General features: G+C 45.2%; 1 protein-coding gene across 3 annotated transcripts; it reads left to right on the top strand.

Annotated features, from left to right (window-relative positions):
- The first annotated feature begins 6,624 nt into the window (after positions 1-6,624).
- Phkg2 (phosphorylase kinase catalytic subunit gamma 2) lies at positions 6,625-16,530 on the top strand. 3 transcript variants are annotated; one of them, XM_060366808.1, is made up of 10 exons: positions 6,625-6,802; positions 7,165-7,277; positions 10,453-10,496; positions 10,887-10,941; positions 12,426-12,491; positions 12,566-12,729; positions 15,330-15,420; positions 15,505-15,658; positions 15,735-15,860; positions 15,951-16,530. In XM_060366808.1, exons 2-10 carry the CDS (start codon positions 7,183-7,185, stop codon positions 16,242-16,244), a joined length of 1,089 nt encoding a protein of 362 aa, XP_060222791.1. In that variant the 5' UTR covers positions 6,625-6,802; positions 7,165-7,182; the 3' UTR covers positions 16,245-16,530. The 3 variants fall into 3 exon arrangements, with proteins under 3 accessions (XP_060222791.1, XP_021491589.1, XP_060222792.1); XM_021635914.2 differs by having other exon boundaries at positions 6,626-6,802; positions 10,453-10,628; XM_060366809.1 differs by lacking the exons at positions 6,625-6,802; positions 7,165-7,277 and having other exon boundaries at positions 10,457-10,564.
- The last annotated feature ends 41 nt before the right edge of the window (positions 16,531-16,571 follow it).

Here is a 16,571-nt window from a genome sequence, read left to right as displayed (position 1 = left end):
TTTTATTTTTGTGTTTTGTTTTTCAAGACAGGGTTTCTCTGTGTATCCTAGACTGTCCTAGACTCACTTGGTAGACTAGGCTGGCCTCAAACTCACAGAGATCCACCTGCCTCTGCCTTCCCGAATGCTGTTGATTATAGGCATTTGCCACTGCACCTGGCGGTTTTTTTTTTTTGTTTGTTTGTTTTGTTTTGTTTTGTTTTTATAATTGTTACTGTTTTGTTTTCTAAAATGACATGATCTCACCATGTAGCCCACACTAGCCTCGAACTTGATCCTCCTGCCTCTTGTGTGCTAGAATTACAGATGTACACCACCACACTCTGCTTAGGTTTTTAAGTTTTAAAATGTCACCCAGAGCATATATACAGTCACAAATATAGTTTAAATTAACACCTAGCCAATACCTGAAAACTAGTACTCAAACTGTTTTCAAAACTATAAAACCTTAATAACCTCTAATCATTTCTTATCACAAGTAACTACTGTTCTGCCTTCATACAATGTAATTTAATTTTGCTTGCAACTGTTTTATGAGATGAAAGTCAACCAACCAAGAAATAAATAGGGTATATGAGGCCTGGAGAGATGTTCCACGGTTAAGAGCACTTGTTCTTACAGAAGACCTGGGTTCCATTCCTCTTACCTACATGTTGATTCATACCTCTGTAATGGCAGTTCCATGGGTTTCCGATGCCTTCTGATCTCTACAGGTACCAAGCATGCATGTGGTGCACATACATACAGGCAGGCAAAACATTCATACACAAAACTATACATACACACAAATACCACACAAAAGTCTTTAATGGAATACAAGAACGCCTTACTCAAAGGGGCTGGAGAAATGACTCAGGAGTTAAGAGCACTTTCTACTCTTACAGAAGACCAAGTTTGTTTCCCAGAACTCACATGCAGCAGCTCACAACTCCAGCTTCAGGGAATTCAAACTTTGTCTTCTGTGGGCACACACATAAATAAAAAATAAATTGACTGTATAGAGATGGAGTCATCTATCTTTTTCTCTTTGCTCTTACCATTGTATAGTAACTATTGTGTATAGCTGTAGTTTTGTTGCTATGTTACATGGATACATTATGATTTGTCTATCTGTTGGTCGCATTTTTTCATTGTTTCCAGGTCATGAATGTTATAGAGCCATACTACTATGAATATTCTTGTATGTGCACATACACACTTTTGAGACAGGATCTCACTATGTAGCATATGTAGCACTTGCTGCCCTGGAATTCATTATTGAGACAAGGCTAGTCTCAACCTTTCCGCTTCCCGTGTAATACCACGCCTGGCTCTTGAATGTGTCTTTTGAGGTTCGTGTGCCTCACAAATACAATTTTTTTAGTGAGAAAGAGATACATGATGTCTGTCAAGTGTTCCAAAACGTTGTGTTACTCTTCTTGCAGGGGACATGAATTATGTTTACCCCCAATAGGATACCAACAACAGACCAAGGAATCAATTCAAGTTTAGTGTGATGAACCAATGAATTTATTGGGATTACTTACAGGAACATGAGTAACTCAAAGTTAGCTACATCACTGAAAAGTCTACCTCACCATGGACAGTAGCTTGAAAGCTGTGTCCCTGGAACTCCTTGACCAAGAGTTTTTCTCTTCAGCAGTTGTTTACTAATTGTCCAGCCTAAGTGAAGAACTTCTTCATTCTTAAGGGTCTCCTTTATCTTGAGGGGCGACTCTTTCAGTTAGGTGGGAGCACCTGCAGATCACTGCACCCCTTTAGTTCTGATACCTTCTTTTCATCTCTTGGAAGATATTCGCTGAGGTTTTGTTTTGTGGGGTAGGAAGACTGATAGTAATTTCTGATCATTTGTGTCTATTCATGGTTTAGAATTTCCACAATGCCACAGCAATGGTCACTTATTTTCAGTAGCTTGACTGGCTCTGAGTGTTTGCTGGCTGCTGCAAAAAGTTCCTTGGGCTGCATGGATGGCTTTGTAGTTAGAACTTGTACCACCCTTGCAGAGGATCTGAGTTTAGTTCCCAGCATTCACACTAGAAAACTTAAAACCAGCTCTAGGGAATATGATGCTTTTTGGCTTCCACAGGCAGCTGCATACATGTGCACAGACATGTGCATATATATAATTTAAAGTAAAAAAAAAATTAAGTTTCCTTTTATAACTGAGGCTTACAATAGCAATAACCTGTGGATATAAGCAAACATTATTGTACAGCAGCCCACATTGTATCTTCTGATACTGAAAAAAGACATCTCAGTGCAACCTGATTTCTCCATATCTCCACAGACAACCGGTGTGTGTCAGCAGTAGACTTGCCGTCTAGTTTGACAGTAGTGTCGGTGGCATCTATGGTTTGCAGGGATCCCAAAAAGATGAGGCTTTTCTGGCAACATCTCTGAGAAATATAGTCTATCCTTGGCACCAGGATTTTCATTTAATGAGATTTATGGCTTGAGAAAGTGTCTTTTTCCAGCCATTCTGGGTATTCCTGTGGAAATTATTTTATTGTAGTTTCTATTGATTTTCCAGTTTTTCAAATCTGAGACATTTAAGGGCTAACATACAATGAAACTTTAGCAAGCTCCCCAACGTTCATTTCAGTAGAAGATATTCTGAAAACATTACAAGATCTAATATAATATTTGGATCAGTTCATCAGGAGAGTAATGTTGAATACAGTGGCACAGATAGGGGACAGTACCCTTCTGAAATTTCCTTTTTCCATGAGCCATCTGGTCTTCTCACGTCTAGGGCACTGCCTTTTACTAACACATCTCACACACACCCCACATCACCCTGGGATCCTGAATGGTCTCAGTAGGGCTAAATTGCATTGTTCGGTCTGCGCCAAAACTAAGTGAACAACAGATGCATGTGTTAGCCTGCTACGCTTGACAGTAAAGCCAGCTTCCAGGGTCTGACAGGTTCCGAACGTGTGGCCACCACCTCTCCATTGACCACACCTAACTGCAGGAGTAATGTGCTCTGGGAAGGGTAATTGCCCATTCCTCAGAAAAACATTGGCAAGCTATTGCACAATCATCTGGGTTTTTTGTTTTGTTTTGTTTTGTTTTGTTTTGTTTTGTTTTGTTTGAGACAGGTTTTCTCTGCAACCTTGATTGTCTTGGACCTAAGACCAGGCTGGCCTTGAATTTATAGAGAGATCGCCTGCCTCTGCTTCCCAAGTGCCAGTATTAAAGGTGTGTACCACCACTGCCTGATCTGTTTAAATTTTTTATAGTTGTTCTAAGTTTTTTATTACAGCTGGATTTTTAAATTTTATTTTATACGTGAGCGTTTGATCTGCAGGTATGTTGTATGTGTGTGTGCGCCACATGCTTGCCTAATGCCAGGGAGGTCAGAAAAGGGTGTTAGATACCCTGGACCTGAATTTATGGATCATTGTGAGCCACTATGTGGGTCCTGGGAACCAAACCAAGCCTATGCCAATGACAAGAGCCACCAGTGCTCTTAAACCACCGACTCCCATTTTTATTGATTTTTGTGTATTGTGTTGGGAGGCCTTCAGCACAACCTGCATACAGAAATAAGAATTAAGGAGTTGGTTTTCTGACACCACACCGGACCTAGAAATTGACTAAGATCATCAGTGTTGGTGAAAAGTTCTTTTACCCATCGAACTAACAGCCTGTTCTTAAGCCTTGAACTCGGTCCCACTCCTTCCTATGTACTGACAGACATGTTACCAAGCCCAGATAGTTGTTTTTTTAAGTGATCCAGACAAACCCCTTTGCCTTTTTTTTTTTTTTTTCATCTCTTTTGATTCTTAAAAACATGATGTACATTCCTCACCATGGGGCTCTGCAAAAGCTACCAAAGCTCCATACCAGCCCTGAGGTCTCTGCCAAATTAACTTGTTTTTCCCTCTTGTCTCCTGTGAAAATAGTCCTGTCTGGCCTACTGAACTGGCAGTAAGCACTGATGCTTGAATGTCCAATTTTCCTCCAGTAGTGACTATCATTTTTTTTGTTGTCTTCCAAACACTGATCTTTAGAGAGTGAGCTTTAACCAGTGATAACAAAGGTGGTGTTTCATATGAACTAGTCTGCCCGGAGTTCTCTTTTCCCTTGTCTCATGTTCATTGCCTCCGATGATACAAATTTGCATTATTAGTTTCTCTAATCCTGTGCACTCATTCTGTCTAGCCCCACGCCCCACAGCTTTATTTCAAAGGCTATTAGAGGAAACTTTCATTTGTTTAAAAATACTTAACAGAACCAGCAAGATAGCCCAGAGTAAAAATAGCTCAGAGTAATTTCTTTTATTGTTGTTTTGTTTGTTTGTTTTTGTTTTGTGAGACAGGGTTTCTCTGTGTAGCCTTGACTAGACTCGCCTTATAGAGCAGGCTGGCCTTGAAGTCACAGAGATCTGCCTGCCTCAGCCTATCCAAGTGCTAGGATTATAGGTGTGAGCCACTGCATCTGGCTTCCGATCCTCCTGACACACAGTTCAGAAGGAGAGAGCCAATTCCTGCAACAAGTCTGCTGATCAAGTGCATGCCCACACAACATATACACATAATATATTTAAAAAGTTATTTCCTGTTCAAGCAGTTCGGATATAGTTTTCCCTGATTATCCTAGCTGCCTGTACTAGACTGTCTACTCAGAAGCTAGTGTGCAAGGAAACAGTTGCTTGTCTTTGCCTCTTTGTAAGACCTTACACAGCAAGTTATGAGTCTGAGCCTCCACTGTGTCTTACTGTCCACAGAACTGCCATTACAGCCTGTTCCCCCCCTCATTAAACACATGATACTTTGAGGGGTGCAACATTTATTCTACCGCATCAGCCATTTTGGAGTGTCCCCATACTTGTAGCAGATCCCATTCATCAAGGAGAGATGACAGCTGATCACCCTGGACTTTGCTCCCAAAGATGCCCTCTTTGCAGGATTCAGAACCTTCTTTTTATTATTGCAGTGAACATGCATCTGCCACTACAGTAAGGTAGCACACAATTCCCTACCATGCAGAGACAGTGTTTCCCCTACTGATGCTGTATTCTCAGGCCAATTTCAGATGCATGTCTGGTTCCCATAGTGGGGCTATGGAACTACAGTTCCCTATTCACATGTCAGTTTTGTCTGACTTTTTCTGGAGACAATGTGAATAAGCATCTATTTACCCCAGACAGGTCGCTAGCCACACATCAAAGAAGTCCACTAACCATTGAGTTTATGAGGTTTCATACAGGAACGTGACTCAAAGGCTGCTGTATCACACCCTTTCTCCTATACTCACATTGTGAATAATTTATTTGCTTTCTTGACTTTTATACCCTTCTGTTTTTTACTATTTTTTTTTCAGTGCTTGGAGTCACCTTGGCCTTGTTCATGCTGAGAAAGAATTCAACAGCTAAGCTATATCCCAAGTCCTACTGTCATCTTTAAAATATGTTCATGAACATGTAGTATAACCCACAGATTTTAAGCCTGTGGAGTGAATGGAACATCAGGAGGCCCATATTGTGATTCCTAAGTCATTGTTCTTTTCCTTGGTCATTTTTCCCAAAGATGCATGATTCCTTTATTGACGACTAATAGAAATCAGCATTATATTCTGTGTGTTTCCTAGACTCTGTTTCAGGGTCTTTTCAGAGATCAAACTTAAAAACTGTTTTTAATCTATTTTTCATCATTGTTCCAATTTTACCTTGTAGGGTTCTTCTTCTAGTTCAGATTCCATATTCTCACAGGAAGACTTGTGGTTCGTAATTTTGTGAATACTTTTAATTGGACTAATTTCAAAATAATCTCTATATACCAACAACAAACTTACTTAGGAAAGTTAAAAAAAATTTTTCTGCAACTTGTTAAGCCTGATGAGAAATCAGTGCTTTAAGAGTGATAGAAAACCAAGGCATTCTATAAAAGGTACTTGTTTTCATTACAGAAAAAGCTGTAGAAAGATCATTCTGAAGTCCAGGCGTCATGCATGCTTTTAATCCCAGCACTCAGGAGACAGAGTCTGGTTGATCTTTGGGAGTTCCAGCCCAGCATGGTCTACACAGCGAATTCCGGGCAAGCAAAGGCTACATAGTGAGACACTGTCTAAAAAGCAAAATGCTGGAATGTAATCTCAAGGATTTTGCTTTTTGTTCATTGCTGTTAGTTCAGAGTCTAGGTCTTAGGACTTAGCTGGCTGTGAAGTCACTCCTCTGCCTTACTACCTGGTGTACTTAAAGCAGAAGGAGAAACTGGTAAAGTGTATACAAAGACTGTGCCCCGAAGGAGCCTGCCGCCCCAGGGGACGGCCTAATCCACACCACATGTTTTCTCTCAATAACCGCCCTGCCTGTCCTGGAACTCATTTTGTTGACGAGGCTGGCCAATTTTGGAACAGGCTCTTACTATAATAAAGAGCCGAATTAAGACGAGAATTCCAGGAGGAACCTGAAAAGGCCTTGTCCCAGACCAAGGCACAGCGAGCTACTGAAGAGATGTCATACTTCCGGTAACCTAACTTCCGTGTCCTTTGCCAGACCTGAGGCACCGCCAGAGAAAACCAAATACTATGCATTGATTGGCTGCTTCTGAGGCTCCGCCTCATGGGGGAAGACCTTTAGGGAACTTCTGTCTCCGTCGTCCTGGCCTGCCCCGGAGTCCCCGCTTCCTATTGGGCGGCCACTTTCCAATCGGCAGGGCTTCTAAAGCATTCGTTCTCAAGCAGCGGGAGCCATTGGCTGCACTGACGGGGCGGAGCATTTAGGTCACTGTTTGAGCCCTTCGGCTTAAAGCAAAGGAGTGAACGCAAGCCACGCGGCTTGGGGGTCTTTGCACAGGTTAGACTGTACCACCACCCTCCCCCGCCCTGCCCGCACGGGCTCACCCTTCTCGAGACCCTGCGCCCCCTCCCAGTGGTCGCCAAGTGCGCTTGCGCGGTAACAGCCGCCCGCACTTGTGCCATTTCCCCTTTCTTCCAAGCCACCTTTCCCCTTTCCCTTCCCTGTCCCCTTCCCTGCCCTTGCTACCCTTTCTTTCCCCTAAGCCCTTAGTTTTTGTCGCCAGATCCTGATCCTTCCCCTACCCCATCCCCAACCCCAGGACCCTGGCGCCCCAGCCTCAGTTGCTGCGCCCCCGGGAGCCAAGATGTACATCTCCTCAGAACCTGTGGACCTCACTACCCTCCATTTCCTCCTTGCAGACCCCCACATCCCTCAGAATGACGTTGGACGTGGGGCCGGAGGATGAGTTGCCTGACTGGGCTGCGGCCAAAGAGTTTTACCAGAAGTACGACCCTAAGGACATCATTGGCAGGTGAGCCTTGAGCCTATTCCCTCAGGGGAATACAGAGGTCCAGAGAAGTCAGATCCCAGCCAGGGATAAACGCTTCCTTCTGAAGGCTGGCTCCTTGGGAAATGGTCAGTGGAAAACAGTGACTAGAGTAGTGTTCTGAGTTAAACCTAATTTTTCTATAAGCATTTCAGTTACGGTGCCTGAAAGGAAGCACGTGGGAATTTTGAAGATACCCCGCTGGCTAGGTAGGGTCTGTATAAAAGCTACGGTGGGCCGGGTGGTGGAGGCGCTCACCTTTAATCTTAGCCGAGTCAGGTGCACCTCCGAGCTCAGCACCAGCCTGTTTTATGTTTTATACAGGGAGTTCCAGGACAGCTAGGGGTACAACAGAGAAACGCTGTCTGGGGGAGGGCCGAGCCGCTGTGGTCGCCACCGCCCCGCGGTGTAGTATATTGGTTGTGTTGTGTCAGGCACGAAGGATACCAGGGGAGGGTGTGATAGGAACCCATAAAGTTCTGTCTTGGAGTTTACATTCTAATAGAGACATAATGAAAACAAGATGAAGATCGATGCAAACGATCAAGGAGCTTTAGGAAACAGGAGAAAACATGACAGGAAGGGGTGGGTCTTGGGAGCGCTGTTTGTTGTGCTGCAGGCTATCAACTTGAAAGTAGGAGCATGAAGTGTTTGAGGGAGAGTAGTGATATAATTCTATTTCAAAATATTTTATATAAAATATAAAAGAAAAAAGAGGGAAAAAAACAACATGAAATCCTAATTCCTTTCGCCTAAGAACTATACACCAAATGACCTCAGTTTATGGTCCTGCTATTTCATCTGTGCTTCAGTTAACTTGTTGGCTATTTGCTGAATCTTTTATTACTTATGTGTGTGTGTGTGTGTGTGTGTGGTGCATGTGTGGAGGCCAGAGGACAACTCTTATGGAGTCGGTTCTCTCATCCTTACACGGGTTCTGGGGATCAAACTGAGGTCATCAGGCGTGCACTGCAAGCACTTTATCAACTGAGCCCTCTCATTGCCCCACCAAGTTCTTTTAACACAAAACTTTTATCCATGAAGGATCTGGTACATTTGGAAAAGTGATTTATTAAAAGTATGAAGATGGGAGGTGATAGTGCACACCTTTAATTACATACTCAGATTGAGCTCTGAGTTTGAGGTCAGCCTGGTTTCCAGAGAGAGTTCCAGTACAACCAGGGCTACACAGAGAAACCCTTAATTCCTGGGGCTGGGGCAGAATCACAGGACCACATTCCTTTCAGAGCAGAGGGCTAGCCCAGAGGCTAGGGTAGAGTCCCACATTCCTTTCCGATAATGGGCCAGCGGCAGCCCCCACCCAGATAAAATAAACCTCAGGGCATGACTGGAGTCACATGGCCCCTAAGAACTGGAGGTCAGATGTCTCCCAGGTAGCTAGGCCCGACTGACCGTTAGCAGTCTTGGCACCAATCATTTTAAAGGTCAGCTTCCCTAGAGACCACCCTGCTTGCGTTTTGTTCCTCTTACCCAATCCTGTAATGCCAAGGCTTGTACTACCCCACTGGTGTTTTTGTTCCCTTAAAAACCTTGATCTCCCGGAGCCAGGGGTTGCTCGCCCAAATGTCTTTGTAAAGGGCAGCCACCCAGGCTCAAGCTTGTAATAAGACCCTCATGTATTTTGCAACAGAGTCGATTCCTGTAGATCTTTTGGGGGCTCGCGAACTGGGTGTGATATTGGGAGGAAGGCTGGCCTCAAACTCAGAGTTCTACCTGCCTCTGCCTCCAATTGCTAGGATTAAAAGTGTGTGCCATACGTTCAGTGTTGAAATTAACTGTGAGATACTTTCAAAATTATCTAACGCCCTGTTATCAAAAAGATAAAATGCTAATAGGCTTCCTGGTATTCTGGTTCTTAGAATCTTTCTACCCCTCTTCCACAATGCATATACATACATAAATACACATGCATACATACATACACACACATTCCTACTTACATACATAGTATACATACATACAACATGCACTCTTGAGTTTGAGGCCAGCCTAGTCAGACTAATACAGTGAAGCTGTTTTGAGAGAAAGGGGCCGGGGTGAATAAGGTGTCACCAAAACGAAGATAAGCAGGTGGCTTGGTGGCAGGTAGAGTGCCTGCTTGGCATATGTGAAGCCCTGAGTTCAATCCCTAGCACTTGTCAGGGAGAGAGGAAAGAAGAGACAATTGCTGTTGTTAACTAATGAGCTGGGACGTTTTTAAACCCTGAGCAATAAGATCGGATCTCTGTTTAGAAAGTTAATTGAGAAGCTGTGTGTTGAGGTGATGAGAGCCTTAGCAGCTGGGAAGAGAATAAGGTGGCTCTTATAGGTATCCAAATAAGGAAGGTAAGGTCTGAGCCAAGGCAGTGAGTGCACTGGGGGTGAGGCCATAGGACATGGACTGGAGACTCCCTGCAAAGTACATTAGAGTGTGGTTGGATAGGAATGGGGGGGTTAGCTTGGGAGTGTGAACAGCAAGGGCATTGACGGATGAGAAATACAGAGATAGAGATGTTACATATTCAGCAAGAACACCACCCCTAAGCTATTCTCCCAGCCCAAGGCTGACCTTTAAGAAGCACTCAGAGAACAGGGCACTGGAGTCTGTCAGCAGAAAAAAGATTGGGCTTTGAGTCTTTTCTTTTTTTGAGATAGGGTTTCTCTGTGTGTGCCTTGGCTGTCCTGGACTTGCTTTGTAGACAGGCTGACCTCGAACTCACAGAGCTCTGCCTGTCTCTGCCTCCCAAGTGCTGGGATCACAGGTGTGCATCACATGCCCAGGTGTGGGCTTTGTGTCTTGAGACTTGCATTCCCCCTTGCAATGATCTAGAATCTTACTAGAAAGGCTAAATTACTAAAGAGTAAAGGCCCTTAAAGTAAGAGGCGTATAGGATGCTTGAGGAGGGAGAGAACAGGTGGCGTTGGTGGAGGTAGCATTTAGTCTGCTCCAGATGACTTGACCCTTTGAACTTCCTGAAATTAGAAGATTCCCAGTAAAGTTTATTAAAGATGAGTAATAATGGTAGCCACATGTGATGGTGCTCACCTTTAATCACAGCACTCAGGGAGGCAGAGGTAGGTGGATCTCTATGAATTTGAGGTCAGGATGGTCTAAATAAATAGTGACCATCCTGACTTGGCTATCCTTTGATTCTGCCAGAGGAGTCAGCTCCGTGGTCCGCCGCTGTGTCCATCGGGCTACTGGTGAGGAGTTCGCAGTGAAGATCATGGAAGTGACAGCTGAGCGGCTGAGTGCTGAGCAGCTGGAGGAGGTGCGGGAAGCCACCCGGCGAGAGATGCACATCCTTCGCCAGGTCGCTGGCCACCCCCATATCAGTGAGGCTGCATTCCCTGCCCCTGCTGGCTGACAGCCCCAGCCCTAATCCACACCCTAGAATTACCTAGGTCTCTTTGCTCTTCCTCCTCGCTCTTTCTGCCTCCAAAGTAGCCAGTCTCTGGGTCCCTGTAGGCTCCGTGGAACTCCTTCCTTCCCAGTATAATAATAGTCTAGTGTTGCCTTTGGGTGGAAAAGCACCTGTGATGCGTATCTGCTCCTTTCCAGCTCTCTCTCTGCCTTTCTGCCTCTTTCCCCAGTCACTCTCATCGATTCCTACGAGTCTTCTAGCTTCATGTTCCTGGTGTTTGACCTGTGAGTATCACCCTGCTCATCTGGGAAGCCTGTTTCTTGCCTCTGTGTGTGGCCCCAGTGTTATAGCTCTGTGGGCAGGAGACCACTCTGTTAACATCTACTCAGCTCCTGCCAGGTCTCTCTATTCTGCGTAGGCCCAGCCCTTCTCCTTAGGTGCCATTATTGACAAAAATACTTAAGAGCAGCAATAACCGACCAAATGGCAAGAGTTCTAATGACCAAAGGGGTCCCTGTCCCAATCCCTGTGGTTTTAAAGTGATGAGGAGGGGAAACACTAGATACCAAGTATTCAGCAATGAACTAACTCCTTGTAAAAGTCTCTCCGCGGTCCTCCTTATTTAACACACTGCACTGCTGTCCCTCTGCCTGTTGGCTCTTTTGGTTAAACCGAATCTGATGTTATATATCACATGACAGAGTGCAAACTAATTGCAAAGGTATTTCAAGGGTATGATTTAGCCAGGCATCATGCATGTAATCCCAGTACTCCAGAGGCTGAGGCAGGAGGATTGCAAATTCAAGGCTAGCATAGACTGTGTACCACAACACTGTATCTAGGAGAAGAAGGAATAATCTTAATACTAAAGACTATATCTGGGAAAAGAGGGAATAATCTTAATACTAAAGAGACCTTCAGAAAAATTTCACAAAGCCCTCTGTAAAAATCTAAGGAGAAATAGGAAATATCTGTTCATTGTCCTACAGAGTTGATGGACAATGACAGTCTGTTTTGAGTATTGATTACAATTTTAATTATAACCTCAATTTTATCTGTTTATGTATTTTGTTTTTTGAAACAGGACCTCACTTTGTAGCCCTGGCTGGTCTGGTCTTTAACTTACAAAGCTCCACCTGCCTCTGTCTCCCAAGTGCTGGGATTAAAGGTATGTGCCACCACAGCCCAGCTGTAACCTCAATTTTGTTTTTTTGAGACAGTGTCTCTGTATATTCCTGGCTGCCCTGGAACTCATTCTGTAGACCAGGTTGGCTTCTTCGAACTCATAGAGATCTACTTGCCTGTGCCTCTCAAGTACTGGGATTAAAGGTGTACACCACCATTGCCAGGCTGTAACCTCAGTTTTAAAGGATGCTATAATAAGCAAATTCCAAAATCATTCTACCTTTTTATAACTGTTAATTGAACTTTTGGCCTGAATTCTAAATACTGACTTGAAGTCTTTTGCAGCCTAGGCTATCCTGTGCTCACTTTGTAGATCAGGCTGGCCTTGCACTCACAGAGATCCACCTGCCTCTACCCCTGAGTGATGGGGTTACAATCGTGAGCCACTGTGCCTGGCTCATTAAGGATATTTCATCCATCAACCCACTTAGTCAAACTGCCCCTGGGATCCAGTTCACTCCGGAATACTCTCTCCTAAGGTCCTTCTGCTGGCCACAGACAAAACTCTCCTCACTAGCCTTGTCACCTTCGCAGACTCCAGTAGGGTGCATCTGCCTCTTCTCCCCCTTCCCTAATTCCTTAGGATGCGGAGAGGAGAGCTGTTTGACTATCTCACAGAGAAGGTGGCCCTCTCAGAAAAGGAAACCAGGTACTGGTAGAGCCTAATGCCCTGGGATGTGCAGGGGAGTGGCACAGGGAGAAACAGGAGTCTGCCTCACCCAGGTCCATCATGAGGTCTCTGCTGGAAGCAGTGAGCTTTCTCCATGCCAACAACATTGTACACCGGGACCTGAAGCCTGAGAATATTCTCCTAGACGACAACATGCAGATTCGCCTTTCAGATTTTGGGTTTTCCTGCCATTTGGAACCTGGAGAAAAGCTTCGAGGTAAAGAAACAAGACACCTTAAGAGGCTTGGGCGGGAGGTTGGCTGGCCAGGTTGAGAACGGAGTCCCAGATGCCAAGGAAAGAAGGCATATTCGCTGCTGAGTACCTTCTTGATGCAAAGGCTTTGTGCAACTCAGTGGACTTCTTTACCTTGGAGAATAGAGATGAATAAGCAGAGGACCTTGCCAGGAAAGCTGGAAGAAAGGAACAGTGTTCAACCTGAGGGATGCACAGAGGAGGCCTCCAGAGCTGGGCTTGGTGCTGGGAGGAAAGATAGATTAGTGCAAGAAGGGCCCAGCAGTTTGAAGTGTTGATAAAACAAGACCTCTACACGAGGTGCTTCAGATGCTGTGAGGAGCCTGGGATGTCCAGCCAGGCTCGTGTAACATCTCATCTGGGACCCTGGGAGCCAGAGCTTGTACTGTGTTACGCATTCCTTGTAATAAATTTTTCTGGGACTGGGAAGATGGCGCAGTGGGTAAAAGCTCTTGCCATGCAAGTTTTAGGACCAGAGTTCAGATGCCAGCAACCATGGAAATACCAGCATGGAAACTGGCTAATTAGACTGTCTGAATCAGTGGCACTTTGGGCTCAAAATGAGAGATCTTACTTAAATACAAAAAGTAGAAAGTAATTGAGGAAGATGCTCAACCTCAGCCTTGGGCCTATACATGTGTCACTCACACACACACACACACACACACACACATTTCTAATGCAGGAGTCCCAACAGCTATTCATAAGCTATCTTGTCCTTTATGGTTTTGTACTATGTACATGAATAGGACACAAATAGTGGGCATTTACCATGGGGCAAATGCCCACCACATCTCTGTGCTGTGGCTGACTGGCCTAACGGTATCTCTTCTCAACAGAAACAGTATCAATGTCTCTGTTTTATGACTAGACATGAGGACATGATGACTTGCCCAGAGCCTGAACTTGAACCTAGGCAGTCTTATATGAACTGTGGCCTCCAGGTACTCTGCAGTGTTGAGTTTCCCTTCCCTTCCAGCTCCCACTGCCACCTCCTTTTGGTAGGCTTTTGCCCTGCCAGTGTTATCCTCCTCCTCAACTTGAGTGATTCAGGTTCCCCTTTAAGTCTACACTCAGGGTGGTTCCCTGCTTTTTGGGGTTTTTTGTTTGTTTCACATGACTTACACTCTGGTATTTCTTACTGACTTCCTGGAAGATAATGACCTTGGGAAAGGTACATCAATACCTTTTCAATTTAGGCTTATTAAGTTCTCTTGGAAGTATAACATGGAATAGTTTGGAATTTCTAAAATCAAAAAATTGTTGGCTGGAGAAATGGCTCATTGGTTAAGAGCGTTGTCTGCTTTTCCAAAGGACCCAGGTTCAATTCCAAGCACCCACATGGGAACTCACAACTGTCTGTAATACCAACTCCAAAGAATCTGACACCTTCACACTAATGCACATAAAATAAAAACTTTAAAAAAAATGTCACCTGGAACAGTAAAGAGAAACTAAAAATAGAGATTATATTACGTGCTGAAGGAACCTGAGCTGTAGGAACCTAGACTTGCCTCTGATGCCTTGACAGAGAATCAAGGAAGGGGTTTTGGGTTTGGTTTGAGATAGGGTCTCTACATATAGCCGTGTCTGTCCTGGAACTAGCTCTGTAGACCAAAGTAGATCATGTAGGCCACAGCTAGCTCAAGGAACGGGTTTAAACAGGGACCACCTCAGATGTGCCTTAAGAAACTCCAGGTTTGTGCTGGGCTTGGTGGTGCACATACCTTTACTCCCAGCACTTGGGAGGCAGAGGCAGGCAGATCTCTTGAGTTCAAGGCCAGCCTGACCTACAAAGTGAATCCAGGACAGCCAGGGCTGTTGCACAGAAAAACCCTGTCTCAAAAAACAAAACAAAAAAAGAAGGAACTCCAGGCTTGTGCTGGTCATGGCAGCACACTCCTTTACTCCCAGCATTTAGGAAGCAGAGGCAGGCAGATTTTTCTGAGTTCAAGACCACCCTGGTCCAATAATGAGTTCCAAGCCAGCCAAGGCCACATGATGAGATCCTGTCTGGGAAAAAAAAGAAAAAAGAAAAATCTCGGGCTGGGGGGGGGTGGTGTAGTTTGGTGGTAAAATGCTTGCTTAGCATGTGTGAAACTGTAGGTACAATCCCAGACACTGGGTGGGTGGGTGGGTAATCCTGTCTTTCAAATTCAAGAGAACCAAAAATAACCTCAAACCTATGAAGAGGAACTTAAGAAAGGAAGAATGGGCTTGGCAGAAAGCACCACAGCAGAGCTTGGAATTTTGCTTTTCACGTGTATTATGTATCTGATAATGTGGTAAAACAAGCTGTTTAGATGAGTGAGTAGCTTGGCTTAAAGGTGGAGGAGGTGAATGATGTGCTTGAGTATGAGCTTGAAGTCACTCACAAGCTTTAGTGGGAATTTAACTGGTTAGCTAGGGGCATGGCCTTGTTCTGAGGCTGAGCAGGAAACTCAGGAGCAGACGGGGAATGCTCATGCTCTTGCAAAATTGAGAAGGTTCCAACAGAGATCTGGTGTTTGGGGCTCTGGAGGAGGCTAGTGGTATTGCCTCAGTCTTCTGCTCTCTCTCCCCAGAGTTGTGTGGGACTCCAGGATATCTAGCACCAGAGATCCTTAAATGCTCCATGGATGAAACCCACCCAGGCTATGGCAAGGAAGTTGACCTGTGAGTTTCTGTCACCCTTTCCCCTTCTGTGTGTCACATCCTTGCTTGTTACCTAGGCCAGTCTAACCATGGTCTCATTCTCAGCTGGGCCTGTGGGGTGATCTTGTTCACACTTCTGGCTGGCTCGCCACCATTCTGGCACCGCCGCCAAATCCTGATGCTACGTATGATCATGGAAGGCCAGTACCAGTTTAGCTCACCTGAGTGGAATGATCGTTCAGACACTGTCAAAGATCTGGTGAGTAGGGGCCATGAGAAGATACTAGGGAAGACCCAGGATCTCGTCTGGCTCTGATGCTATGAGGTTTCTCTAGATCTCAAAGCTGCTGCAGGTGGATCCTAAGGAACGCTTGACAGCTGGGCAAGCCCTACAGCACCCCTTCTTTGAGCGCTGTGAAGGCAGCCAATCTTGGGCCCTCACGCCTCGCCAGCGGTTCCGGGTAAGCCTCACTTAGCAGGGTCTGCACCTGGGCCTTGACCTTTTCCCTCTGCTGGATGTTTTACTGGGCTAACACTGTCCCTTTTCTTAGGTGGCAGTGTGGACAATACTGGCTGCTGGACGAGTGGCCTTGAGCACTCACCGTTTACGATCACTAACCAAAAATGCACTACTGAGGGACCCCTATGCACTGCGGCCAGTTCGGCGCCTCATTGACAGCTGTGCCTTCCGGCTCTACGGGCACTGGGTGAAGAAGGGTGAGCAGCAGAACCGGGCAGCCCTCTTCCAGCACCAGCCTCCTAGGCCTTTCCCTGTTGTGGCCACTGAAGAGGAAGGAGACTCCAACACTGTCACAGACAATGAGGCTACATTAGTGCAGAGCTAGGACCTCAGAAAGCATGACTCCAGAAGGAGTTGGGTTTTCTTTTGTTTTTGTTTTTTTGTGTTTTTTTTTTTTGATCATTCCAACTTGTTGGGACTCTGACCTTAGCCCTGCCTTGCCAAGCCTACCATTGATAATGCTGCTTGTCACAGAAAAAGCCCTCTACTCCTACCTATTCTGGACTTAAAGATCAGGGCTGAGATGGAAGGGAGCCTCTTCCAATATTGTGCTTGGCCTTGTCATCGCTGTCTGTGCTGCATCTGAAATAAAGCCTGCTACAAGCCTGGGAGAGCCAGGGCCCATGTCTGCTATCTAGTTTCATAGGGAAGC

Source organism: Meriones unguiculatus, chromosome 14 (genome assembly GCF_030254825.1).
Source record: "Meriones unguiculatus strain TT.TT164.6M chromosome 14, Bangor_MerUng_6.1, whole genome shotgun sequence".
NCBI classification, from domain to species: domain Eukaryota; kingdom Metazoa; phylum Chordata; class Mammalia; order Rodentia; family Muridae; genus Meriones; species Meriones unguiculatus.
This window is presented reverse-complemented; position numbering and strand designations above follow the sequence as displayed.